The sequence below is a fragment of the Salvelinus namaycush genome, chromosome 30 (assembly GCF_016432855.1).
Source record: "Salvelinus namaycush isolate Seneca chromosome 30, SaNama_1.0, whole genome shotgun sequence".
Classification (NCBI taxonomy): Eukaryota; Metazoa; Chordata; class Actinopteri; order Salmoniformes; family Salmonidae; genus Salvelinus; species Salvelinus namaycush.
In genome coordinates this window covers 14,776,937-14,804,027 of record NC_052336.1, presented here as the reverse complement: position 1 = coordinate 14,804,027, position 27,091 = coordinate 14,776,937, and the positions used below count along the sequence as shown (strand labels likewise).

Genomic DNA, 27,091 nt, shown 5'->3' with positions numbered 1-27,091 from the left:
AGTTCAATGGCAGTACATGCCGTCATGCAGCATAATGACAAAACTTTGCAATGGCCATCTGGAACAACCATTGAACCATTGTCATTAATCGTAGTATCAAAATTCTTAAGAATATGTGTAACAAGAATATAAGTAAAATTCAAAGTCTTGTTAATGAGATTGAGGAAGAGGTTGAGTTGACCAACTCTTTGAGTCTGTCACCCATATGTAATGACATAGGAGATAAGCGTGACAGCACAAACTTAAGTCAGTGCAACACAGTCAAAGACAGTACACTAATTGATAAAAAAAACACCAATCAAACACAAGAGTGGGGAGGAGAAATACAGTGAAACTTAAATATGGTGAGGAATGGGTCACACATTAAAAGAAACCCAAAACACTGTTTTGTTGCTGTAAATAACCAAATAACAGTAAATGAGCAATGCTAGCATGTGATAGCTGTGAAATTGGTATCCATTTGATAGTCAAAAAGATGTAGAATTTGCTACTTTTCTATGCAACTCAGAATCATGTCGAGTTCATGTACAGCCATTGCAAAATGGATTTAGTCTTAAAGTGGACTGTGACACATTTATACATTCTATTGCTAGTGACAAGGTGAAATTAAACAAAATGGTACAAACAGAGAATGTAAATTAGGCTCAGGTTCAAAACCTATTGCCTGTGGAGAGTTTAAATGATGGAATGTCAACTGTTCAGAGAAGACCCTGACTGCCAACTTAATATGCAAAATGTACACACTTTTGAGGATAAGGAACCTGCTTCTGAGTTTCATCCAGATGTAGCCAGTAATTCACATGACGAAGTGTCAGTGGTGCTGCTCAATCAAATCTCAGACACCCAAGATATTGGGATTTAATACTAAACCTTAAAGACAGAAAGTTGTGGTACAAGTTGTCATACAGGTTTATTAGATGAGGAAATCATAAGCTCTATGACAACTGATACAGATGAGCAGCATGTAACTGGAGAGGTAGGTTGATGTATAAATAAGCAGGGATACACTGAAATGTGTTTTGTCAGATGAGACAAACTTTGGATGGTTCAGGCATACCACAAATAATGGTGTGTTTACATTGACTCGTGATGAATGGAAGAGGGTCCATTTGGAGCGGAATGGTGGTACAGTATTTGGTTAGCTGAGACAGTAAACGTTTTTCTCTACAGTGATACAGTCCAATATGTATTCCATATACAGAGAACTGCATTGCTGGCTATGTTCTGTTGCATGGGTAAATAGTCACAAACTCTGAATTACCAAATAATTTGTATTTATTAGCAAAAGATAATAAGACAACTGCTGGGTACAACACATAGCGTTATGGTTTCACAGAACTAAACTCAGCAAAAAAAGAAACGTCCTCTCATTGTCAACTGCGTTAATTTTCAGCAAACTTAACATGTGTAAATATTTGTATGAACATGACAAGATTCAACAACTGAGACATAAACTGAACAAATTCCACAGACATGTGACTAACAGAAATAGAATAATGTGTCCCTGAACAAAGGGGTGGTCAAAATTAAGAGGAACAGTCAGTATCTGGTGTGGCCACCAGCTGCTTTAAGTACTGCAGTGCATCTCCTCCTCATGGACTGCACCAGATTTGCCAGTTCTTGCTGTGAGATGTTACCCCACTCTTCCACCAAGGCACCTGCAAGTTCCTGGACATTTCTGGGGGGAATGGCCCTAGCCCTCACCCGCCGATCCAACAGGTCCCAGACGTGCTCAATGGGATTGAGATCCGGGCTCTTCGCTGGCCATGGCAGAACACTGACATTCCTGTCTTGCAGGAAATTACGCACAGAATGAGCAGTATGGCTGGTGGAATTGTCATGCTGCAGGGTCATGTCAGGATGAGCCTGCAGGAAGGGTACCACATGAGGGAGGAGGATGTCTTCCCTGTAACGCACAGCGCTGAGATTGCCTGCAATGACAACAAGCTCAGTCCGATAATGCTGTGACACATGTCGGACCCTCCACCTCCAAATCGATCCCGCTCCAGAGTACAGGCCTCAGTGTAACGCTCATTCCTTCGACGATAAACGTGAATCTGACCATCCCCCCTGGTGAGACAAAACCGCGACTCATCAGTGAAGAGCACTTTTTGACAGTCCTGTCTGGTCCAGCGACGGTGGGCTTGTGCCCATAGGCGACGTTGTTGCCGGTGATGTCTGGTGAGGACCTGCCTTTCAACAGGCCTACAAGCCCTCAGTCCAGCCTCTCTCAGCCTATTGCGGACAGTCTGAGCACTGATGGAGGGATTGTGCGTTCCTGGTGTAACTCGGGCAGTTGTTGTTGCCATCCTGTACCTGTCCCTCAGGTGTGATGTTCGGATGTACCAATCCTGTGCAGGTGTTGTTACACATGGTCTGCCACTGCGAGGACGATCAGCTGTCCGTCCTGTCTCCCTGTAGCGCTGTCTTAGGCGTCTCACAGTACAGATATTGCAATTTATTGCCCTGGCCACATCTGCAGTCCTCATTCCTCCTTGCAGCACGTTCAAGCAGATGAGCAGGGACCCTGGGCATCTTTCTTTTGGTGTTTTTCAGAGTCAGTAGAAAGGCCTCTTTAGTGTCCTAAATTTTCAGAACTGACCTTAATTGCCTACCGTCTGTAAGCTGTTAGTGTCTTAACAACCATTCCACAGGTGCATGTTCATTAATTGTTTATGGTTCATTGAACAAGAATGGGAAACAATGTTTAAACCCTTTACAATGAAGATCTGTGAAGTTATTTGGATTTTTACGAATTATCTTTGAAAGACAGAGTCCTGAAAAAGGGAAACTTATTTTTTTGCTGAGTTCAGGATAAGACACGAGGCTTTAAACCACTAAAGGGTGCTACTCGGACAAGACACATGAGGCTATAAGCCACAAGGCCATATAATCATCCAGGAATACAACTCAAACAAACTGGAAATAAATTGAAACCGTGATAGGATCTGTAAGAACCAAGAAAAACTTGTAAGCATAGAACCAGTCCTATACAATTACATATTCTTTATCTTATATAGAGTAGTAATTCTCTTTAGTTCAGATTTTCCCTGATGTAGTTATGATTTAAAAAAATACATTATTCACTATGGCTATGTAAAGCGGTAAAAAAATCATACAGAGATAGCGTTTACCTCAGACTTTTGTTTTGAAGGAAAAACTTGAAAACCGGAAGTCTTAATGCTGCCACTGGGACGCGAATGCTGCTGTCATGACGCTAATAACAACAGACCTTTGCGAAGCTGAAGAACGTTTAACGTGATGAGGGGTAAGTGTAGTTTTAATTTAGAGTTTGCGTGAAGTGAGCACATGTCGTTTGCCAAAGTTGGAAACTACAGCTCCCAGTATACTATGGTCTCTGGATCACGTGATTGATCAGCTGATAAATACATGGGTAGATGTAAACCAACATACTAAACTCATGATTTTAGTCTACTGCAATGAATATATGTAAATGGGTTGGCTATATTCAATACGCCCAACTTCATGTAAGGTTTGTATAATAATACACACAAGGCTTAGAATGAAGAGATATGAAGTAAGGAGGATGATCCTTCCGATCTAGTACATCTACATCTACTTCAACTGTCGCGTCAATACCGTTGCAAAGGAGGGTAGCTACGGTAACCAACATCCTGAATCCACGACAGAGGTCTGTCCTCACCAACCAATTATCAAGGTAAGTCTTACTTTAGGAGTTTACAAAGTTTGTCTGAACCTTGTAGCGTTTCATATAACAAGGTTTCCCAAACTCTGTCCTGGGACCCCCTGGGTCTTTTGGCTTTTGCCCTACCACTACACAGCTGATTCAAATAACCAACTCATCATCAAGCTTTGATTATTTGAATCAGCTGTGTGCTAGAACAATAACGTGCACCCAAGGGGAAGGGCCCAGAACCGAGTTTAGGAAAAACAGTCAAGGCATGCTGATATTCAGAGAGGAAGACGCAAAGAGATAGTTAGGCCCAACTCGGCTGAAAGTCTGTCGCCCACCAGGCAAGGAGATTTTGTATAATGAGTGTCGAATTTTGTCCCTCCAAAAATGTATGGCTTATTTGCTACATTGGCATAACATCTCTCAATTGAATACAGTCGGTTGACGTCAACAACCCTCATATACTTTATTTTTAAGTATTAATATAATGAGATGTATCAACCAATCAACAAAAAAAAGAGATAGGCGTGCTGCTTTTTGGACAACGACTCCCATTGTTAGGGTGGAGAGACCAGTATCTTGTCAGTATCCATAATCTTTTATATTTTGGGAAAACCGAGTTTGGGAAACCTTGAACTATTTGATTTTTTTTTGTCATCACCTGACATTCTAGGTAGACTGGTAGGCCTTGGCAACAATGTCGGCTCCTCAACAGCAGGAACAAAGCAGAGCCCTGTGTGCAAACCCTGGGAATCCTGTTTTCTCATGTATGATGACCCCAGTGGTTAAAAACAATTCACATGTGACATGGGCAAAGCCTCAAAGCCCCTTCTACAAGACCACCTCAAGTGACTATGGCGTTAGTCCTCCAACATTTGAATCATCACCCTGTACCTACCACCCACTTTCACAAAGATTCACAGAAAACCTTGGGAACTGTGGGATGTTACGTGACAACTCCTTCAATACAAGTCTTGATCGAAGCAGGGTATATGACTGCCCTAATTTGCAAAACACTATCTGATTTGATTGACATGGTATAACATTGTCTTAGTGTTGATTAAACTACCTGGTGGACCTTCACTCCATTGACAATGATTGGTGTCCTGAAAATGCATAAAAGCTGTACATTTAAGTTATACAATATGCATGTTGTATCTTTCTACTTACACACAAATTAAAGCATAGTATTACTTGCACTTATGTTATTTGTGACATACATAAACACACTAATAGCTGGAGCAAGTTACAATGTTTGACTTTTTTATTGTATCACTATAAACACATTAGGCTACACTGAACAGGTAGGCTATCAGCATTCATTGTAATGTTCCTCATTGCAAAAATATATATGAATGTATTTAAAAAAAATATATATATATATTCATTCGGGACAGGGTGCACTCCCTTGGATGATTTGTCTGATTTTGTGTGTGTCAGCTTGTAGAGTTTCATTTTGAGGATCAATTGTCAAAGCAGCCTGGTAATCTTGAAGACCTATGAAAATATTTCCAAGAGAAAAAAAGTTTAGCTGACTGCACCAGCCATGGTAGGCATAGGCTGCTAAACCAACTATCCCTACTTCCTAGCCTAGGATATCCACAGCTGCATTATTTCAGTCACAAGGCCAGTCGGCTTTTCATTCTGGGCAGAACAAACAAAAGAATCTACTTTTTAGCCAGCAGAGGTCAGTGTTACAGAGGGTAAAGTACAAAACACCCATCTCTGGGGCTACAGTACATAATCTTTACATTGTTTTTTAAATTTAACTAGGCAAGTCAATTAAGAACAAATTCTTATTTACAATTACAGCCTACACCGGACAACGCTGGGCCAATTGTGCGCCACCCTATGGGACTCTCAATCCTGGCCGGTTGTGATACAGCCTGGATTCGAACCAGGGTGTCTGTAGTGACACCTCTAGCACTGAGATGCAGTGTATTGTGCAAAGTATTCTCTTTTTTGCATTTCACTTGTCCAAGTATGAATAACAATGAGATCTAAAACTAAAATAGAAAGTGCCAAGGGGAGCCATATAGCTTGAGAAATGCCCTTGTTGATGTTGCACAGACCTTCAGTATAGAGCTCCAGTTCACAAAAAGCTGTGCCTCGTCTTACATGAGCTCTTGTTCTGGCACCTGCATTGCCAGCCACGGGTGGCGTCAACAGATCAAGTGCCTGCAATGAAAGATTGTGTGTATGAAGAAACATTGTAATGTCATGTTCTATACAACAATCTCTTTTACCAATGCTGTTGAGTAAAAGGAAACATTTACACAAGGAAAATGAATACTGACCCAAGAGGAATCCTCAATGGCTTTATGAAGATTCCTTAGTTTCAAGTGACAAGCAGAACGGTTTGAATATATGGTAGGAATCTTTCTGTTAAGCTTTATGGCAAGGCTGTAAGCATTGATCGCAGCCAAGTAGTTACCTGTTGCAAACAATTTGCTGAAAAACATGGAGGGAAGACATTTAATATTAACGCTATGCTTCAATGTTCTTATGATCACTGATTTTGACAAGATTAGCCTACTTACTCTCCTTTCTCCTTTAACCAGTCAGGGTTCCTCTCTTCTTCTGTCAGGTCCTTCAGCTCTGCCAGGTTTACATTTATTGCCCTTCTGGCCTCGGCCTGCTTCTGAAGCCACTGTTCCAAAAGAACACATTCATATGATTGGGTTGGCTTGATAAAATGTAAAAATATTAAACACAACATGATGCTACCTCCCAATATGGAACCGAGAATGGACAAACGCATCCCGTGCTCATAGCTTAAAGTAAAGACAAAGCAATCAATACCCATACTTAAAGGGAAATTCCACCACTTTTCATTATCTCCGGCAGAATACCAGCATTTACATAAGTGAAAATGGCGCATTTCTAAGTTTAAGTTAAAATGTTCTACCCGACGTCATAATCAAAAAGTGAAAACATTTTAAAAACTGATTTTCAAACAATGCGATTCCCAGTGATGTGGGGAGAAAGAATATACCTTCCCTCTGGCAAGAAACTCGCTCCCTGTGATGTCACAGAGAAGCATTTTTAGGACAGTTCTTATTATCTTTTTAACCACAGATCATAGAAACGTGCTGTTTTAACATACAGTATGTATACACTGGTATGGTGCTGCAGATAATGGATATGAGGTTGAAAAGTGGCGGAATTGCCCTTTAATAAACCACAGTTCCAAAGATTCACTGATGAAAAAACCTGGTTAATACTTGAAAGTGGAAAGGGAAAAAAATGAGTTTACACCTCTTCCTCCTCTGGTACTCTTGATTCTCGTAGGGCCGTGGGAAACACTCGTGGTGTGAACTTGATTTGAATGTTGCCTGTGGATCTTGGAGCTGGCAAATCCACCTGTTTTTTCTTGCTGATTGATTGAACACTGTTTTTCTGATCTATGTAAGAAACAAGCAGATGATATTTATTATGGAATACTCAACATATCAACAAACGTATGATTGCAGAATGTACAATTCGATTGTACCATAGTTTTATTTACCATGCTTGACCTTGCATTGGTCTGATGTTCTGGGTACATGTATCTTTTCCGATTTGCTTTGTTTGTCAACCTTGATTCTCTGACTTTGTAGCTTTAGTTGGGCCTCCTCCTCTGCTATTTGTCTCTGCTTCAGTTTCCATGCCTCCAACTGTGCTGTTGCTTTCTCACATTCATCATCCTTCATTTTCTGGATCTTGGCTCTCCCCTCTTCTTCAAGCTGACAATATAAAATAAATGAAGATGTATTCTTAGCACAAATTTCAGAGAATATATTTTACAAGTGTATCACCTTCATCATGGTCTCCAGTGCATATTTTCTTTCTTCTTGTGTTTTCGTGGCTTTGGCTTTCGACTCAGCAGCAAGCTTTTCCTGGGCTTTCAAGAGTGCTCTTTCCCTGATCTCTCTCGATTTGTCTTTGTCATCTAAAACAGATACACACACACACACACTAACAAGAGCCTTATAATATCTTCTTTGTGTAATAATACCAATCAGGGTCAAATGTAATACATACAATTAAGTTGTAAAATACTGTGACTACTTTGCATAATGTATTGCAGCTACTTTATACCATGGCGTTGTTGAATAGTTGTTTCTGATTATCTTAAGGGCATTCTAGAGCGTGCATTATTTCCCTATAAGGCACGGTATATCAGCAGGGTAGAATTCAATTGCTTTAGTTTATTCTTACAAGTTCTATGTTTGAGCTGCTTTTGAAAGTAAAAGTAGAATTGAAAACATTATTGGCATGAATTCGATTTCAATAATAGCAAGCTAGGACTGATGGTTTGGTTAGCTAAACTAACAAGTCTGTTTGTTTGGTTACCAAGGCAACTACTGTAGCTAGACTATCTAGTAAACTTACTAGCTACTTCAGTGGATGTTGAACACATTTCCAGCAAAGGTATAGCCATGGTATAAAAGGGATAATCAACCCGGGGCTATCTATGCGTTCTCTTGAAAATAATGCAACTCCATGGAAGGTTTATTCCACTCTGCTAACGCGTCTTCCATGTCATTCATTATTTTGAAATGCATAGCCAGCCCCTCGTTGATTATCGCTTACATAGGTAATTAGACTAATATCTATATTGCTGTTAGCTAATGACTTACTGTTATTAATCACAAGGTGTTCCCACAGTCTCTCCTTCTTTTTCTGCAATGTGAAAACTGCAACTCCATTTCCAATTTTTGCTGTGCTTTTGTCATCATCTATCGGCTCAGACAGGAAGGCTTCAAATAAAAACGGGGGGAAATGTACCTAAGATGGAGGCAAACCAAAGCAAACTGATTACCAAAGCAATTGCCCATCTACTACTGTTGTTAACATTTAGGTAGGTACTAGTTAACGTTAGCTAGCTAGCTTTAGGGTGTTTCCAAAAAACTTACCTTCAGATATTCGTCTGTGGAAAAGATATCTACTTTCCCAACCTTTACTCCTTTTAATGGTACATTTATGTAAACAATCATTTCTGTCTGTGTCCATGTGTAATCTTTGACAATCAAAGGCATTTCAAACCAATTTATAGTTAATTTTGAGTTGCTAAATTGCTGTGAGTGTGTGGTGGTAGCTACAACTTTGGCAGTTGCCAAGGAAGAAGTAAAGTTGTTTCCGCGAACGATTGGTGTACTTCCTGTCTCAAAGTTTATCGTCAGTTAAAGGGCCACTGCCAGGCCAAACTGCTTTCAGATCCGAGAGCCCAGCTCGACTTGAAGGGTTGAAGCAAAGAATATCTGACAGTTGTAAATGTTCTGATGTCGTGTTCCTAGTGCTCTAAGGGGCTATTTTTGAAGGCCTGTTTTGAAGGTGTAAATCTGATAGCCCAACATTTTCAAACATGAAAGCGAAGACACAATTTCAAAGTTGTATTTATTAAAATAAGTTTTGCAATAAAATCTTTGTTAATTTAGAAAAAGAGTTTGTGGCATTTGTAATATTAGTGCATACATTCATTTATAAAGAACAGAATACAAAACAAATTAACAAATGAAGCTTTAGGTCATTGAAGAAATGAAACCATATTGTTCATGTTACAGAGGCTCATATCTAATCTATTACCAGACCTCGCAATGGAGCCCTGTTTGCCATTTTTTTATACCTCTGCCATTTTTTTATACCTCTGCACAATTTTCATAAAACCACAATCAAATTGTTGTAACTATGAGTGAAATTAACATTTGAGATCATGTACCGGTACATTCAATATCCTAAAGGTAATATAATCAGGTGCTCATTTGAAAATGATATCCTTTTTGGTGGCCAATCGATGTGGGAAAATACAAATACTTAATGTGCATGTACAATGAACATACATGTTATTCATACATTACATTTACTAATAAACAACATTTGAAAATGTCAAGAAAATAAGGCATCTGGTGTCAATCATCTAGTATGAAAAAATGAGCTTGAAAATCAAGCTAACTGCACTTTGCAAACAACGAGATATGTAAGTGGAGTTGTTATTCTGTAAGGAATGTACTTCTGAAATGAAATAAAATTTTGGTACGTGACCATTTTTGTGTTAAATCTAACCATTATCAATTAATTAGGAATAGGGTAATAATATATTATTCCTATAAACATTATCAATATTTTGATCACACAATATTCAGCCTCATCACAAATGGCTAATAAATGAACAGTCAACAACATACAAATGCAGTTTTTTCACTTGATATATTAAGCAAAATATCTGGAAGTGATGATGTATCAAAAACACTAAAGGCTGTTGATCCTGATGTTAGCACCGAATCAACCGTAAATATTAACTGCTTGTTCATAGCAGATCTAAAAGGAAGCAAACATTGATACAATTACATTATACAAAATTGAGCACAGTACTGTATACATTCACAATGCCACATTGAGTAGTTTAAAAAGTTGTTGAGTAGTTTTGATTTTGTTTATAGAAGATTTAGATTTTTGTTTTTAAATAACTGACAATATGAAAACTAATCTTTGAACAATATCAACTACCAATATTTATGTCTGATGGGCCGAAGCCTAAACTTGAGCAATGTCCTCACATAGAAAGTAGGCGGGATATATTTATTATAAACTCAGCAAAAAAAGAAACATCCTCTCACTGTCAACTGCGTTTATTTTCAGCAAACTTAACATGTGTGAATATTTGTATGAACATAACAAGATTCAACAACTGAGGCATAAACTGAACAAGTTCCACAGACATGTGACTAACAGAAATGGAATAATGTGTCCCTGAACAAAGGGGGGGTCAAAAGTAACAGTCAGTATCTGTTGTGGCCACCAGCTGCTTTAAGTACTGCAGTGCATCTCCTCCTCATGGACTGCACCAGATTTGCCAGTTCTTGCTGTGAGATGTTACCCCACTCTTCCACCAAGGCACCTGCAAGTTCCCGGACATTTCTGGGGGGAATGGCCCTAGCCCTCACCCTCCGATCCAACAGGTCCCAGACGTGCTCAATGGGATTGAGATCCGGGCTCTTCGCTGGCCATGGCAGAACACTGACATTTTTTTCTTGCAGGAAATCACGTACAGAATGAGCAGTATGGCTGGTGGCATTGTCATGCTGCAGGGTCATGTCAGGATGAGCCTACAGGAAGGGTACCACATGAGGGAGGAGGATGTCTTCCCTGTAACGCACAGCGTTGAGATTGCCTGCTATGACAACAAGCTCAGTCCGATGATGCTGTGACACACCGCCCCAGACCATGACGGACCCTCCACCTCCAAATCAATCCCGCTCCAGAGTACAGGCCTCAGTGTAACACTCATTCCTTCGTCGATAAACGCGAATCCGACCATCCCCCCCTGGTGAGACAAAACCGTCCTGGTGAGACAAAACAGTCCTGTCTGGTCCAGCGACGGTGGGTTTGTGCCCATGGGCGACGTTGTTGCCGGTGATGTCTGGTGAGGACCTGCCTTACAACAGGCCTACAAGCTCTCAGTCCAGACTCTCTCAGGCTATTGCGGACAGTCTGAGCACTGATGAAGGGATTGTGCGTTCCTGGTGTAACTTGGCAGTTGTTGTTGCCATCCTGTACCTGTCCCGCAGGTGTGATGTTCAGATGTACCGATCCTGTGCAGGTGTTGTTACACGTGGTCTGCCACTGCGAGGACGATCAGCTGTCCGCCCTGTCTCCCTGTAGTGCTGTCACATTACGGATATTGCAATTTATTGCCCTGGCCAAATCTGCAGTTCTCATGCCTCCTTGCAGCATGCCTAAGGCACGTTCACACAAATGAGCAGGGACCCTGGGCATCTTTCTTTTGGTGTTTTTCAGAGTCAGTAGAAAGTCTTCTTTAGTGTCCTAAGTTTTCGTAACTGTGACCTTAATTGCCTACCGTCTGTAAGCTGTTAGTGGCTTAATGACCGGTCCACAGGTGCATGTTCATTAATTGTTTTGTAACGGTGTTCCTCCTCCTCTTCATCCGAAGAGGAGGAGCAGGGATTGAACCAAAACGCAGCGTCGTGATAAGACATGATATTTATTTAAACAAGACAAAAAACGAACTATACTTGATACTAAACAAAATAACAAAACGAATGTAGACTGACCTGAACGTAAGAACTTACATGAAACACGAAGAACGCACGAACAGGAAAAATGACTACATAAAACGAACGAACAAACAAAACCGAAACAGTCCCGTGTGGCGTAACATACACAGACACTGACACAGGAGACAACCACCCACAAACAAACAATGTGACACCACCTACCTTAATATGATTCTCAATCAGAGGAGATGAAAACCACCTGCCTCTAATTGAGAACCATATCAGGTACCCATTAAACCAACATAGACACACAAAACATAGACTGCCCACCCAAACTCACGTCCTGACCAACTAACACATACAAAACTAACAGAAAACAGGTCAGGAACGTGACATGTTTATGGTTCATTGAACAAGCATGGGAAACAGTGTTTAAACCCTTTACAATGAAGATCTGTGAAGTTATTTGGATTTTTACGAATTATCTTTGAAAGACAGGGTCCTGAAAAAGGGAAAACAATTTTTTTGCTGAGTTAACATTTTGAAAATAGTTGAATCACAATATCGAACTTAATGAAAAGTTCTCCAAACAATAAGACACATCTACATGAGAAAAGCAAACAATTTGAAAATATATTTAGTTTACTTTAAGCTACTTCTAAAACTGCCTTCCCTAGTAGCAAAAATGGAAGCCATGCTTGAAACTATAATTTGACAAAGAAGTTTATTTTGAACCAAGGTTATTTTCCCTTTATGCAGTAAGCATGTCTCTTTAGTACTAATTATCATATTATTTTACCTTTCCAAAATGAAAACAAAATATAAAGAAATGTTGATTTAAATGTATCATGTTTGCGCAAAAATAATACATTTAGAGCAAAGCAAACTGCACACATACTAAAAACATTTTTAGAGCATTACATGTCTTTTATATAATAGGTTCATTTAAATGAGCTTAATCTGTATAATGTTTTACAAAGTAACTTCATTAAGGCTCTAAATACATTCAATATCAACAGTTTTTAAAAAACACACATGGATCGTTCCACAAAATGAGTGCCTTTTGCGTCCCTTTGGTATTTTACGTAGAAATTGTGCACCAATATTGAATTTTAAAAGCCTGTTATATTCAAATATGTGCCCTTTTAATATAGACCACATGGAGAATTCAACAAATCAGATTTTTTAATATAAATGAAGACTTGCTAAAGTGCCAAAATTCTGCATTTTGACATGTTCCTCCGTGCACTCTGACTTCCAGGAAGATTTTAACCCACTAAGATTTATCCAAGTTTAAACCATCATTGTAAAGCCCTAGTTTTTTTTTTTTTTTTTTTTGCTTTGACAAAGTCATTTTATGAAGATTATTTAATGTGATTGGTGAATAATTTTAAGGTAAAAAAAACCTGGCCCTCATTTTAAGGTCAACCCTGTTACGTGAACTGAACTTTTGTTTTAACATTGTGAAACGATTCCTTTAAAAAAAAAGGAAAAGAAACATTGAATATCTAATAGTAAAATCAGGTGAGCTGGTTCTACTCTTTTTGGCCATTTTCTGGTGTTCTGTGGTGGGAGCATAACACGTCAACCCTGTTACCCATAGATAGATTAAACAGGCAATTTTTTTTAAACATTTATACTTTTTTCTTAAGCTTGCATTCAATTGCCCCTCCCTGTTGCACACACAACTTCCATTTCCCTTGTCACGAGGGGATTTATGGGTGATTTAAGATGACATCTTCAACCCTGTTACTTTCAAACGTTTTTTTTTCTCACCAAGTTATACACCTCAAAAGGCATCGAATTGGTGGAACGACCCACATGTATCGAATCATTTCTAAAAAAAATTAGCAGATCCAATCCTGGTTGTATAGCATACAGTCCAGGTGTTTGGCTTTGGAACACCACTCCAGCTGTGACTGTTTCCCAAAATGTTGATAACCATACTGCTCAAAATCTGTCAAACTATAACAGTAGTTGAAAAAAATATCTGATTAAAACGTTGAATACGTTTGCATCCGTCAATCAGTTAACCTTTCCGGATAGCTTACTCATACTGATGTTATAATAACTTATATAAACCATAGGCCAGGAAAGTTGAGCGAAACAGTAAGGACCTTGTTAAGAGAATGACATTATTGTGGTCAATATGGCCAATGGTACCTGCCCAAAAATAGGGAATACATATGACATTAAACAGGACTTCAGTCTAGCTCTTGCATCGGTCTAAGCACAGGACAGACACTGCTATCCAAATTATACCAAATGTCAAATAAAACAACAAAATGGTACAAATTTAACCCTTCGTAAACCCTACGTAAAAACGTAAGGAAAAATCACCAACAAAGGAAGTATACCAAAGAAAATAGTATAACCAGCATAAGATTAATAATGTTACTGATGGCTCATATTCATATCACTCGCTGTTAACTGTTGGCTGCTGCCCTGCTGGCTGCCCTGTTAGCTCCTTTGTTCTATGGAGCTGTGCCCCTTTCTCCTCCATGCAGATGTCACAGCCCCACACTGCCAACACCTCTGCTGTCAACAGGTTATAAGCTGTCTCAGTCATTCCAGTACAAACCCTGTGAAACCATTTTTGACATGAGGCCTCACACAGGATAGCTTCCTGGTCATCATTCACTTCATTTAGGCATACTCCACATGGAAACACAGGCTCCATGGAGGAGTGGCTAGGCCTGTTGGGATGCATCAGTGTCTTATTGATGGCCACACCACCACCTCCATTGCTTCTACTCCGCTCCAGGGGGGCTGCCTCCATGTGCCTGCCTGACTGTGGGGACTTTTTCAGAGAATCATTATTGGGGTGGATGATGCCGTTGATTTTCTCTGTGGTGTTAGGCTGACTTGCACCCTGACAGACCAGGGCGCCTCTATTCTTTGATTTCAGGTCGACAGAGTTTTTCTGACCCATGATCTCCTCTGAGCCATGGCTTCGTTTCCGTGGAGATGTATTCTGGGATGTACTTTTGCTTGACACCACCTCACTCATGTCCTGTTTAGGTGTGGGTGTATTAGACTGGGTAAAGCTGTTGTTTTGCTGCTGCCGAGTAAAACCGGGACTAGAGTCCATGCCGGGTCGGGGAGGTGGATTCCCAATTGGGATGACCGCTGATCTAAAGCTCGGGCCCATGTCAGGAGAAGTGCGTTGGGTCACATTATGCAGATGCACCTGATTTAAGTTGTCACGGGGACCTGGTCTGAAAGATTGATTGGGTGGAAGTGGCATGATACTGTTGTTGTTGCTTAATGGTGGATGGTTACCATAATTGGGATTTTCATGGTAACCATAGTTAAAGCCGGGGGGTCGATTGAACCCCATGCCCATTTGAGTCTGGGCAAAAGGGTGGAGCTGGTTTCGTATCTGGTAGGGACCCCTGTAAGAAGAGGGCATCCTATTGGGCATAAGGTGGTCCATCCTGGGTGGGCCATAGCCACTGCAGCCAGGGTAGTGCGGGTGGCCAAAATATGAGTTCCCAGAGGACAGAGGCTTGAAAGATGGTGCGTTGTAGTTGTCATCAAAAGGATTGGCAGCCACTAGGTGGTCGGCACTTCGGTTTGGTGGTGGAGCATACTCAGATAGGGGAGCGAAGAAAGGAGCCTGGGGACACACATGAAAAGGCAATGATAAAGGTAGTTGATACAGAACTATGCAAGCAGCATCAAACACTTTACTATCAACAGCCATTCAGAGAACTTCTCAAAAGTTTGATGAATAATTGAGCAGCATATTAGTTTTGTCTTGATATAACATTGTTTGACTGAATGAGTTTGGTCAATATTGGAAACCACAAGATTTTTGACCTATACAAAGAAAGGGAATCTCAGAAAGTCAGACTATTGTGCTGGTATTTTACCTGTGCGTTCGACTTGCACTTTTTCTTGTCTGGGCTATCCAGCAGAACACCCGGCCCTCCTAGATCATCAAGCCCACCATCTCTACCTGAGAAAGAAAACCACACAAAACGTTATACAGCCACATAAAATGCAGGTTTCCCATTAAACTACAAGGCACACTTTTCACTCTGACAGACATTGTATAGAAAACTTACTTGTGGCATGCCAATATGTTGAACAACACAGAACTTGTTTAATTTTCTCATGAATGGCTTATTGCCTACACCTTCGTGAAGTACATGTGCACGCAGTGTCAGGACTAAATTATAAGAAAGGCTGGCTGCACACTGTTTTCTTGTAGTTTAACCAAATTTCAATGGTCCAAACTTCTCCATTGAGAAGAATCTAAAATGTTTGTCAGCTTGCTGCCCCTATCACGTTGTCCAAGTTGCCCCTATGATATGCGGCAAGCTGTAAACTCATGTAACCTAAGTATGGTATAGTCAGTATACTTGGTAACCAGAATCAAATTACCAGTACTCAGCAGTAGCCTCCCCTCCTCTCCTCTCCAGGGTATATTACCACAATAGATCAATACAGTAGAACTCTGTACCTAACCCCTTTAAAGTAGTGCACTAAATAGGCAATAGGATGCCATTTGGGGCCTAACCCTGGTCTATAGAGCTCCTGACAGCCTCCCAGTCTTCATACACGGTCGATAACCAACATCCTCCTAAAGGCTCCTCAAGGATGCAAAGGTACATTAAAGGCTCAATCACAAAGAAGTGTTGGATTGTTATGCCACTACAATGGCTGGTATCTATTATCTACTAGGTCGGGTGGGGGGTCATACTGGCCTGGTATCTACTGGGTCTGGGGGGGTCATACTGACCTGGTATCTGTTATCTATTGGGTCTGGGGGTCATACTGGCCTGGTATCTATTATATATTGGGTCTGGGGGTCATACTGGTCTGGTATCTATTATCTACTGGGTCTGGGGATCATACTGGCCTGGTATCTATTATATTATCTACTGGGTCTGGGGCCATACTGGCCTGGTATCTATTATCTACTGGGTCTGGGGGGTCATCCTGGCCTCTTATCTATTAGCCTATACACACAGTTCTGTAAATATGTCAAACATGTAACAGTTTTTCAATGCTATTAAAACCACCCAAATCTTCTCCTTTGGTGGGCTAGTTTGTGTAATTGTTATAAAAAATAAATAAATTGCAAAACAGTAGGCTAGCTCTTGTATGATAGCCTACAGTAGACTACTGGCGCATGTGTTGAATGATCATCAATGTTTTCAATTTCTGTAGCCTATATTTTGTTGTTATAAATAAATAGGGCCTACAGTTTATGCAACATAATTTGTCCCACAGAGGTAAAACAGACAGTCGGTTAACTAAATGCACTTCATATATCGTTCACCGCAATAAGAAAACGTCAGCTGGCTACATAAAAAAAAAAAAACTTCGTGGCAGTTCCAAATTTGCGAACACATTCCGACAGTGAAAGTTTTGTTGAACTTTCCACGTCAGCAAGGTAAATTAGATTTGGATAGTTTACGATATTTTTTTCAACTGAAAGAGCCAGCGCTGTCTATGTATTTTGAGTTTCATTCAACACTTCAAAGGCCTTGAGGTAGGCCGATAAGCTCCTTCAACGTCGTAATTATGGTCGAGACTTGTGTGCAGCGTATCGTGCCCCCACAGACAGCAACATACCACGCGCAGGAAGGGAAAAATATCGAAAACGCGCATTACCTCGGGTTCTTTTGAGCGAGAAGGTATCTTTATCCTGTTCTTTTGACATTACAGAGCTTCTTACATGACTTAAACGTGCATAATTGTGCTGAAAAGGTAACAGTACCCGACCGCTCTCTCCCCCCAGGAGCAATCACAACTATCTGTGTGACGAGGAAAGCTGCAATCGCTTGCAAAGTTTGGGAGGAGCAGACAAATTTAACTTCATGATATCTTGTGTCACACAGGGAAATTATTGTTAACATTGTATCATTGTCACTTATTTCTCCACGTGGCACATGACTGGAACTTGTAAAGCACGGTTAATATTAGATTTTGACAAACGGAACCTTTGTGTGACAGCACAGACCCCTCCACATTGGCATGTTGAATGTGTCTGCACTGCCGCTTCGTCAGAAGTGTCGGTGTACTGTGATGAACCGCTGATGTAATGATTCGACTGGGGCGGAAGCTAATAAGTCCAGTCTGGATATTTAGTGGCAATATCGGTCTGTCTAACTGTTTATTTGAGGTTTATTACATACTTACCACTCTCTTTGGATGAGTTTTGCGCTATTCATTTTCTGAAGTGTTATCTCCTTAGTCATGATGAATTGCAGCCTAATAGGCCTAACTTCTGTACACACTTCAAAAGTTGTTTTTACTGTAGGAATAGGCTACAGTATTTACAAAAAGCTAAATGCTAAATGCTAAGCTAAATTAAAATAATAAAGTTGTTGTATAGGCTACACTATAGATTTTTTGGTTTCTTTTTCACAGCCATCTATGGACACAATTTTTTTGGTAGGTTGCATATCTCTCCAAACAGAGGCTCTACTGTCATACACCTGGGGTTAAACAATCCATGTATTGACTTTTCTCATCCATTAACAGTAATTAATTGCTGCTTTTTCAGATAAGGGAAGACCAATGATTGAATGGACTGTAATAACTGAAGATAATGCCAGAGGGGCCTTTAACTGACTACAAGAGGAAGTCTTCAATCTTTGGCCCCAAATGTCCGGTGGGGAAGACAACCATTGTCACAAAATGGACCAAAGGACATGACCTTACAAGTGCACTCCAGGGTCCGTGTACGTTTTGTTATTTTGATTTCCGAGTGAAAATGGAGAGTGAAAAACAGAAAGTCAACTTATTTTCTCACAATAATTGATTATAATTAACTGACAGTATTGTAAGGGTTGATACCTTTTTTGTTAGGGCAAATCAAGTCTGACATCTTAATGTAGAAATTACAAACTTTAGAAGCCTTTTTAAACCTTGAATACATTGCAAGTTTGCATTTTCTGCTGTTCAGGACATTTCCTGCAACAACAGGCTGATCAAATTAAGATCCTACACCTGTATACATTTAGAGATGTAGGTCAATTTGTTGTAGCAAAAGCCGTGTTCACAATTGAATAGAGTCTGCCTTTCAGTCAGCAGGAAAGGATGTTGATGAGCTATACCGATATCAATAAAAAGGCTTATTTTAACTTACTGTATTGGCTACAATAACAAAAATAACTAATCATACATGGACCCTCCAGGTAAGCCTGATGTGTCCCTTCCATGCCCCACACACTGATACAATGGAGACCACTAAGTTCACCTTCAAGAATTAATAGCAAACAAAAATTCATGGCAATATGCATTGTGTGATCAACTATGGCAAATGTGTGAGTTACAAAGAAGGTTGTTATAACAACTACTGATACAAACAAGTATTAGAGTATCATTATAAAACTATTAAACTGTATTAGAGTAACAATGAGGACAGACATACCAATACGTGCAAGAAAGTTCACATTGTTTATTTTTATTTAAACTCAGAATCAGTCTTTCTGAGAATAATTTATTGTTTAAATGATTTGTAACTTTAATTGGACAAGTAGGCTATAACATTTCCGTCACGAAGAAAGTTGTAGTAAGGACCAAGGCTTGCCTGAATATCTTGTTGAAAAGCTGTTGGTGTGTGATCAAAGAGCAAACAGAAAAAAGGAAAACAAAACATTAACACAAAATAATGACAAAAGGTACATTCAATTTCAAGGCCTGTGCCTGCTCTTACTATAACTTTGAAACAACAACGTGAGTCTGTGTATTGGTTACACGGACTCCCAATGTTGTGTCCCAAAGCTACTCTCACTACAACTGTGGAGCAGCTGTGGGTTCCCCTGAGTTTAACTGTAAATGACCCACAGCGTTCCACCATTGCAGCTAAAGCCAGCAGCACAGCCTTTACAGAAAAACGTGACTGCAGAAGTAAAGAGGACTCAGAGCACCAGATAATTATGATTCACACCAAGTCCTCCACTTTATCCCTTTATATTCACATGTAAAAAAAAAAAAGAACACAACTTTTGAAATTTAAGAGACACAGGACTGGATCTGCATCACTTGATCTTCCATCTCTTGCATAACACTGACCCCTCTGACTATAGCATCCATCACATCTCTATCAAAAGCTGGAAGAGGAACCTGAGGTAGAAGACGGTATATCACTTATCGGACTTTCACAACCAATACGAGAATGCAGAACCCTCTCGAACATTCTGATTCTGAAAACATATATAAGAATGAGAACCCTATGGTTACTCTTTATCACAATTGAAAAGACAAAAACAATACTGCTACTGCTCAATAATAACTTGTCTATTCCAGTTTGTAGTTATCAGAGAGTTGGATTGCAGTCACCGGGCATTATAACAATGCAGAGGATTACACATGTAAATAAAAAGCAAAAACAACTAAAATATTCCATATACAATATGAACTTGACATTTTAACACAGGTTTTCAGACTAATGCTCATCTACAACAGTTTAAAGGGGTATTCACATTCATATCAAAGATTAATACATTTTAGGCATCTAGGAAAAAACTAAATTCAGTTGGTACTTTCTCAAAACTGGGGTATACGAAACCCCATAGAAATAACAATAATATATATTTCTCGTCTAGTGAGAAAAAGTTAAAAAGAATGTAGAAAAATCTGTATTTTTTTGCTTCAATGACAAATAACAATGCACATTTAAAAGCACTAACGGTGTACAACTTTCATCTTGGTTTGTGGTCTAATAGACACTAATTTATTAAGTAGTAATCAAAACCTAAATGGAGATAAAGCTTTTGGAACCATATAAAATGAGAAAATATCATGCAAAGATATGCGTCTAAATGGATCTTTTGCCAATGCGCAACAGTGAACTGAATTCTTTGGTATACATTGTTTGCCATTCAAAAGAAAGTAAAACTGATTGTGTCACACTTCATGCAAACTGTCATCCTATTAGTTAGAAATCCGTTGATTGAAAATACTGTTGCAATGTAGGATGAGAATCAATATAATATACTGTATTTAGCTCTGCATATAATTTCCCCCTACAATGTACACATCTAGTTGCAACAGTAAAGCTCTAAAGAAAACCAATAATAGGATGATTTGGTTAGTGTGCATGACATTGATTATTATTGTCATTTGAACCATTAACAAGGGCCCAAAATCCTGGGGGCACTTTGAGAGAACCCGCATCTCAACTCAGTTGGTCACAGAACGGGGGCACACATGTGCAAGGCTTTGTCTTGGAAGCAGCATCTCAGCTGATCTGCGTTCGATTTTTGGTCTAATACATGAGAAAAACCTCATTGTTATTTTCCCAGTGACCCACTGAGAGATCAAAAACAAACAGAGGGAGCAAACAATTACTTTGTATGATAGCATCAGTCACCGCTGCACATTGGCTGTGATCAACAAATCAAACTAATCTGACAAGTGCTAAACTTATTTTTCTACTCTATGGTAAAGTATCAACTACTTAAAGAACAAAAAAGTAACTCGAATCTGTACTCAGTAGTACATAAACGTAGACAAAAATATAGATATCTTTAGAGATAAAATGCTTTCTTGGTGTTCATTCCATTCACTTCCATCGCACTGATTTAACGCTTTTAGTTTTCAACAATCATTCTTCACACTTCTCCCATCCCCATGTGTAAAAGAGTTGGACCTCAGATGGATCGGACTTTGGTATAGGAGCCTTTCTGTTTGTCTCCGACATCTGAGGGTCTCTTTCCCCATTAAGGCCATTTATAAAGTTTTTAAGGTCTGCTGTGTTGAAACGCGTCGACACAAGCATTTTTGGCATGTTCTTTCCCAAAATAACCAAAAAGATAGCCTGCCATACCACAGACACATAATTCCAACTGAATTCAAACAGGTTTTTCCACCTGTGAGTAGGGCATCACAAGGCTCTGAACCGTAACTGACAATGTTCTAGAGATACATTCAATACAGATCTATGGCAACTACCCTCTACAATGAGCAGCTCAGCACTAAGAAGATACCCTGTCAGTCAACCATGGAACATTACACATGGCTTTTCAAATGTACTAAACCTAGTTCCCTGAGTTCAGGAGAATAATAACACAACAAAATAATGCTTAAAAAGAGGTAGTATAAAACAGGAATTGCAAGGGCAACTGCACATTCATTCTTAACCATTATTACTATGGATAACCTGAAAAGTGTCATACTGGCTTATTATTGAGTTTCAGCAACTTATGTAGTAAATTGTACTGGCCCTTAATCTACCATAGCCAAGTAACCTGAGAAATAGTCCAATTAACCTGTGATAAAAATAAAATGACAAAGCTTTAAGTGAGATCTGCAGTACCCTTACAATCCCGTACTTCATTACAAACAAGGAGGAAAATGAATACGGGACTAGTCTGACCTAGCAAAAACAAATTGCCATCAGGACGTATTAGTTGTTCCATAAAGGAAGAGACTCCTTCCATAACTCAGGTATAAGTCGTTATTATTAAATATATAGTTGGAGTTTACCGAGAGGTAAACTGAGGTAGATCATCAGCAAAAGAAGGGCTCACTCTACACTTTGCTCCAGTGATAAACTCTTAAATAATGTCAGAAATGTAACAGTCACATTTCACATTTTTGACAATCTCTTGAAACATTCATGGTGGGTGAGATTTTTCTTTCAAACACATATAAACATTTAGAATAAAAATAAAATGAGTACACATTCACTAGAAGAAGATTCTTTGATAGAAATCACCAGAACCCAAACCAGAGCCCAGTTCTTCCAAAGACCTGGATTTTTTGATAACTGCTCATTGTCTTTTAGAACAGTGGAGTGAGTTTAGGGTTGAGGGATTGATGGGAGGTCACACAGACTGCTAGAGAGAAAGTGCAGGCTGGGAATTGTCTGGGGCCTGATCGTGGTGATGGTTGCATGGTTTCTCCATGGAATCTCCAATCTCCAGGTCGAGGTGAGACTGCTCCCCCAGCTCACCCTCACTCTCCTGGGCAGGACTGCAGCCTGACCCCCCACTCTCCTCCTCTTTCAGAGACGCAGGGCGGCTGCTGGGCCCAGAGGACAGGTTGGTCATCTCTATGTCGTCGTGAGAGTAACGGCCCGAGTCGCCTGTCTCGTGGCTGCCTTCGCTGTTGGAGGAGCCCTCTGTGTCACCAGGTGGTCCAAACAGGACCTGCAGGGAGGTGGGCTGGTTGGGTGACGACAGAGACTCATCCTCGTAGCACAGCACTGTTACTCCTGGCTGGTACGAGCAGATTCCATGGCTCTTCCTCTGGATCTGAGTAAGTAAGAAAGGGTGAACGAAGGGAATTCATATGGATAAAAGGAGGAATAGCTGCTGGTCTCACCTCATATTATGTTCTATTTAAGTAATGTTATGTTACTTGAACACTTTTGTTTTATCTTTCTTACCTGGCTTTTCTTAGCATTCAGTTTTTTCTGATTTCTGAAGGAAAACCACTTATTTTTCTTCTCAGTGATTGGATAAACTGGTCCGAGGCTATTGATGATCAGATTTGTTCCACCCTGAAAATTAAATTAAATTTGCAGTGCTCTGAATCTGTCTACATTGGTTATTTTCCATGTGCTTTGGAGACATAATGCAAGAGGAAATGTTAGAGGAAAGGAAGGGCGTTACAGAGCCATATCCCCTTACCTTGGCATCAATGAAGTGGTCTGCTCTCATCATTGGCACCATGACATCAGCATTCTCAGCCTGGCCCTCAGAGCCCAGGTGGACCGAAGCAGAGGGGACCTGACCAGCCTCCTGCATGATGGCTTTAGTAGCAGAAGATTTCCTGTCAAACAATCATACAATATTAATATAGAAATAACAGAAGAGGTTCTATCCAAACCAACGTGGCAGTCAGAAAAGTAATGTCATATCAACTTACAACAAAATCACACTGAATCTGTTAAAATGGTTACCTGTTTTTGCCTCTGCAGACAAGGATGAAGGCACAGATGATGATGCAGATCAGTGCAATGCAAACCCCCACGATGATCCCGGTCATCGACTTCTGGTCCAGGTGGTAGAAGCCACCAGAGAACACTGCAAGACAGTTGTCACAAGTGATGAGACAGCCACTGGAGACATGCACTCCTATCTAGGCTCTGTTTGGGTACTACATCTCCACACTGTGTATCAAAATCAATACAACTGGCAATCACCTCCCCTGACATTCACAGAGATGTATTACAGTGTAAATAATTTAGCAGGAGACCAAGGCTGCAGGCCAAGCTATTGAATGTATATTACATCTAGTAGGGCAAGTGACGATAACAAGAGGAATCCTGTCATGAAAGTCAATGAACGAAAGACCAAGTATGCACCACATTAGTCACTAACCTGTAGCTGAGCCATGGGAGCGCCTGGGGTTGTGACCGGAGGTGGAGCCATCGTTCTGCACAGCCAGTTCTACGGTGTGTGAAAACGGCCCGTCTCCCATATCGTTGGACGCAGACACCTTGACCAGGTAGATGTTCCCTGGCTGTAGGTTCTCCAGTAGAGCCATGGTGATGCTCCCTATCACCAAGAAATAAGTGATTAGTGACCTATGTCAACCAATTTGAGCCTCAGCAATAAAAGGAAATGGATATGTGAATATTGTTTCAACACACTGTGGTGTTGTCATTTGCCACGTGGTAATAAATATAGCTGTTCAAATTCATCTAAAAAAATATGAACTGGAGGAAATATGTCAGGCCTGATTTTGTTTCTGCGCCTCTCCCATTTTCAACTGACTCATGAAGAACAAGGGTTTACAATTCAGTGGGAAAAAAACACATAACCTGAGGCATATTGGGGGATATTTGTGACCAGATTGTCAGGCAAAGGACGGAGGGTCAGGGATCAGAGGGCTCTAACCCCCCCCCCGTACCACCAGCTCCACTGAGGTCCCAGCAGTAACGGTTGAGGTGACAGGGTTGATTTCCAGTGGTGGGGGGCTGGGGCAAGGCAGGATGGCTTTGTGAACAGCCTCACTTTTGACCCCCTCACCTGTGACTTAGAAGGAAAGATCAGATGCCTCACATTTCCTGGAGTCATCTGCTCTCAATTACGCCTATGCTACCCAGAATCTGTGTTCTTTACCCAGGAGCTGGACACTCTCGCAGCTGGCCAGTATTACTTACTGCCACGCGTCAGGCCTTTGGGTACACAAAACATATGTGTGTGTGTTGCTATGGCCACATTAACTATATGGTAGTAGTCCATAGTGACTAAAGCTCTCTTGACCAGTGTGTTTCAGGTTGAATGATTATAATCTTGAGAAGAATGAGAATATTGGACCTAAAGCCACAAAGACAGATCACACCCCCCCAGTGCTAAATCAAAGCTCAAAGTATATAATCCATCCTTTGATTGGTAAGACAACAGGAGGGGGTTATCTAAGAACAACCAGAGATCACAAGGACTAGTAACAAATACAGAAATGGACTGGAGGATGAAATTAGTTCATTTTCAATGGCCTGTATGGTGTGGAGCTGGGGCAGGGCTCTTTGTCTCTGCAGCCCAGTTTAGCCTGCAGCTCATCTCTCTCTCTCTTTCTCACATTCTCTCTTTCTCTCTCTTTGGCTCACCTTCCCTCTGCAGCACCTTCCACTCTCCAGCTACCCAGGCCTTCCTGGAAGCGTAGAGGATGGTATAACGTGTCACCGCCAAGTTGGGCTCATCTGGAAGTTTCCATGACACCAGCGCTGTGTCGTCCTCGATCAGAGTCACTTTCACACCTGACGGTGGCAGAGTAGGAGCTGAGGAAGAAAAAATGCCAGTTTTACCCGAGGCTAAATCGCTGATGAAGATGTACAACTGTCATAAAAAAATTATATTTGCTCTTCATAACTGGTAATGAGTTGAGGAATACTGAAAATGTAAGTCTGAACCAGGGCCTAGAGCATAGCGACATTTTAATCAGAGAAGGTTCTTTGATGTCACTCAAAAGGACAACTACATCTCACAAGCTATGGCCCTTGCTTATGATCCCTTTCCCTAGAGATGTGTAGATGTGTAATAATGCAGTGAGAGTGAGCATATAGACTACTGTGCAGTTCAATGAATTTGCTCCTGTGTCTTTCTCATCCTTTCATGAGCAAAACACCATTAGAGGGGAAATGAGAGCTCATTGGCAAGGATCTGTCAAGTGGCTGCGCTCTAGTTGTGATTTGTTTGCAGAACGCAGAGCCTTATGGATACGTGACTACGAGAGTCCTGGGGAGATAAGCAGACTTAAGACCGGCACAATGATTCCAGTAAGTATTCTATTTCAGTAGGCTAGGAAATACCATCGGAGCCCAAAAAGGTTGAGAGTATATTCTATTCATCTATACAGCATGTGCGGTTGTATGAACTCATGTTGGTGCTCACCTTCAGGCAGAGTGCTCTGGTAGACCACAGGGCTCCAGGGGCTGGACAGTTGGTCAAGGTGCAGGCGGACAGCAAACTCATACCTGGTGTTGGGCTCTAAGTCCGGGACCAGAATGTTCTTCTCAGCACTGTAGAGGAGAACCACAGTGATAAAAATGGATTTAGAACATACAGTTGAAGTCGGAAGTTTACATACACCTTAGCCAAATACATTTGAACTCAGTTTTCACAATGCCTGACATTTAATCCTAGTAAAAAGTCCCTGTCTTAGGTCAGTTAGGATCACCAATTTATTTTAAGAATGTGAAATGTCAGAATAATAGTAGAGAGAGTGATTTATTTCAGCTTTTATTTCTTTCATCACATTCCCAGTGGGTCAGAAGTTTACATACACTCAATTAGTATTTGGTAGCATTGCCTTTAAATTGTGTAACTTGGGTCAAATGTTTCAGGTAGCCTTCCACAAGCATCCCGCAATAAGTTGGCTGAATTTTGGCCCATTCCTCCTGACAGAGTTGGTGTAACTGAGGCCTCCTTGCTCACACACGCTTTTACAGTTCTGCCCACAAATTCTCTATAGGATTGAGGTCAGGGCTTTGTGATGGCCACTCCAATACCTTGACTTTGTTGTCCTTAAGCCATTTTGCCACAACTTTGGAAGTATGCATGGGGTCATTGTTTATTTAATAGACCCATTTGTGACCAAGCTTTAACTTCCTGACTGATGTCTTGAGATGTTGCTTCAATATATCCACAGAATTTTCCTACCTCATGATGCCATCTATTTTGTAAAGTGCACCAGTTCCTCCTGTAGCAAAGCACCCCCACAACATGATGCTGTTTTGTTTCATCAGACCAGAGGACATTTCTCCAAAAAGTACGATCTTTGTCCCCATGTGCAGTTGCAAACCGTAGTCTGGCTTTATGGCAGTTTTGGAGCCGTGGCTTCTTCCTTGCTGAGCGGCCTTTCAGGTTATGTCGATATAGGACTCGTTTTACTGTGGATATAGATACTTTTGTACCCGTTTCCTCCAGCATCTTCACAAGGTCCTTTGTTGTTGTTCTCGGATTGATTTGCACTTTTTGCACCAAAGTACGTTCATCTCTAGGAAACAGAACGCGTCTCCTTCCTG

General features: G+C 40.6%; 3 protein-coding genes and 1 long non-coding RNA gene across 5 annotated transcripts in view; 1 reads left to right on the top strand and 3 right to left on the bottom strand.

The window, feature by feature from the left end:
* The first annotated feature begins 3,390 nt into the window (after positions 1–3,390).
* Positions 3,391–4,855, top strand: LOC120025306. The gene is made up of 2 exons (XR_005472983.1): positions 3,391–3,679; positions 4,329–4,855. It is a non-coding gene; the product is annotated as an uncharacterized LOC120025306 (long non-coding RNA).
* Positions 4,856–4,901: 46 nt separating this feature from the next.
* Positions 4,902–8,748, bottom strand: dnaaf4 (dynein axonemal assembly factor 4). Of its 2 annotated transcripts, XM_038969800.1 has the most exons (9): positions 8,554–8,748; positions 8,278–8,425; positions 7,453–7,586; positions 7,164–7,380; positions 6,914–7,059; positions 6,196–6,305; positions 5,953–6,106; positions 5,728–5,833; positions 4,902–5,152 (listed from the first exon to the last, which is right to left on the bottom strand). In XM_038969800.1, the coding sequence occupies exons 1-9, from the start codon at positions 8,674–8,676 to the stop codon at positions 5,040–5,042; spliced, it is 1,251 nt and encodes a 416-aa protein (XP_038825728.1). In that variant the 5' UTR covers positions 8,677–8,748; the 3' UTR covers positions 4,902–5,039. The 2 variants fall into 2 exon arrangements, with proteins under 2 accessions (XP_038825728.1, XP_038825727.1); XM_038969799.1 differs by having other exon boundaries at positions 5,049–5,833.
* Positions 8,749–12,357: 3,609 nt separating this feature from the next.
* On the bottom strand, positions 12,358–17,419 carry LOC120025313 (pygopus homolog 1-like). The gene is made up of 3 exons (XM_038969807.1): positions 17,278–17,419; positions 15,528–15,613; positions 12,358–15,271 (listed from the first exon to the last, which is right to left on the bottom strand). The coding sequence occupies exons 1-3, from the start codon at positions 17,324–17,326 to the stop codon at positions 14,069–14,071; spliced, it is 1,338 nt and encodes a 445-aa protein (XP_038825735.1). The 5' UTR covers positions 17,327–17,419; the 3' UTR covers positions 12,358–14,068.
* Positions 17,420–22,454: 5,035 nt separating this feature from the next.
* prtga (protogenin homolog a (Gallus gallus)) overlaps positions 22,455–27,091 on the bottom strand; it is a 40,446-nt gene continuing 35,809 nt past the window's right edge. Inside the window, exons 14-20 of the mRNA XM_038969141.1 lie at positions 25,959–26,086; positions 25,175–25,345; positions 23,943–24,119; positions 23,522–23,645; positions 23,250–23,391; positions 23,006–23,119; positions 22,455–22,865 (exon numbers count right to left, since the gene is read on the bottom strand). Of these exons, the coding sequence (XP_038825069.1) occupies positions 22,455–22,865; positions 23,006–23,119; positions 23,250–23,391; positions 23,522–23,645; positions 23,943–24,119; positions 25,175–25,345; positions 25,959–26,086 (1,267 nt within the window). The remainder of the gene's footprint in view (positions 22,866–23,005; positions 23,120–23,249; positions 23,392–23,521; positions 23,646–23,942; positions 24,120–25,174; positions 25,346–25,958; positions 26,087–27,091) is intronic.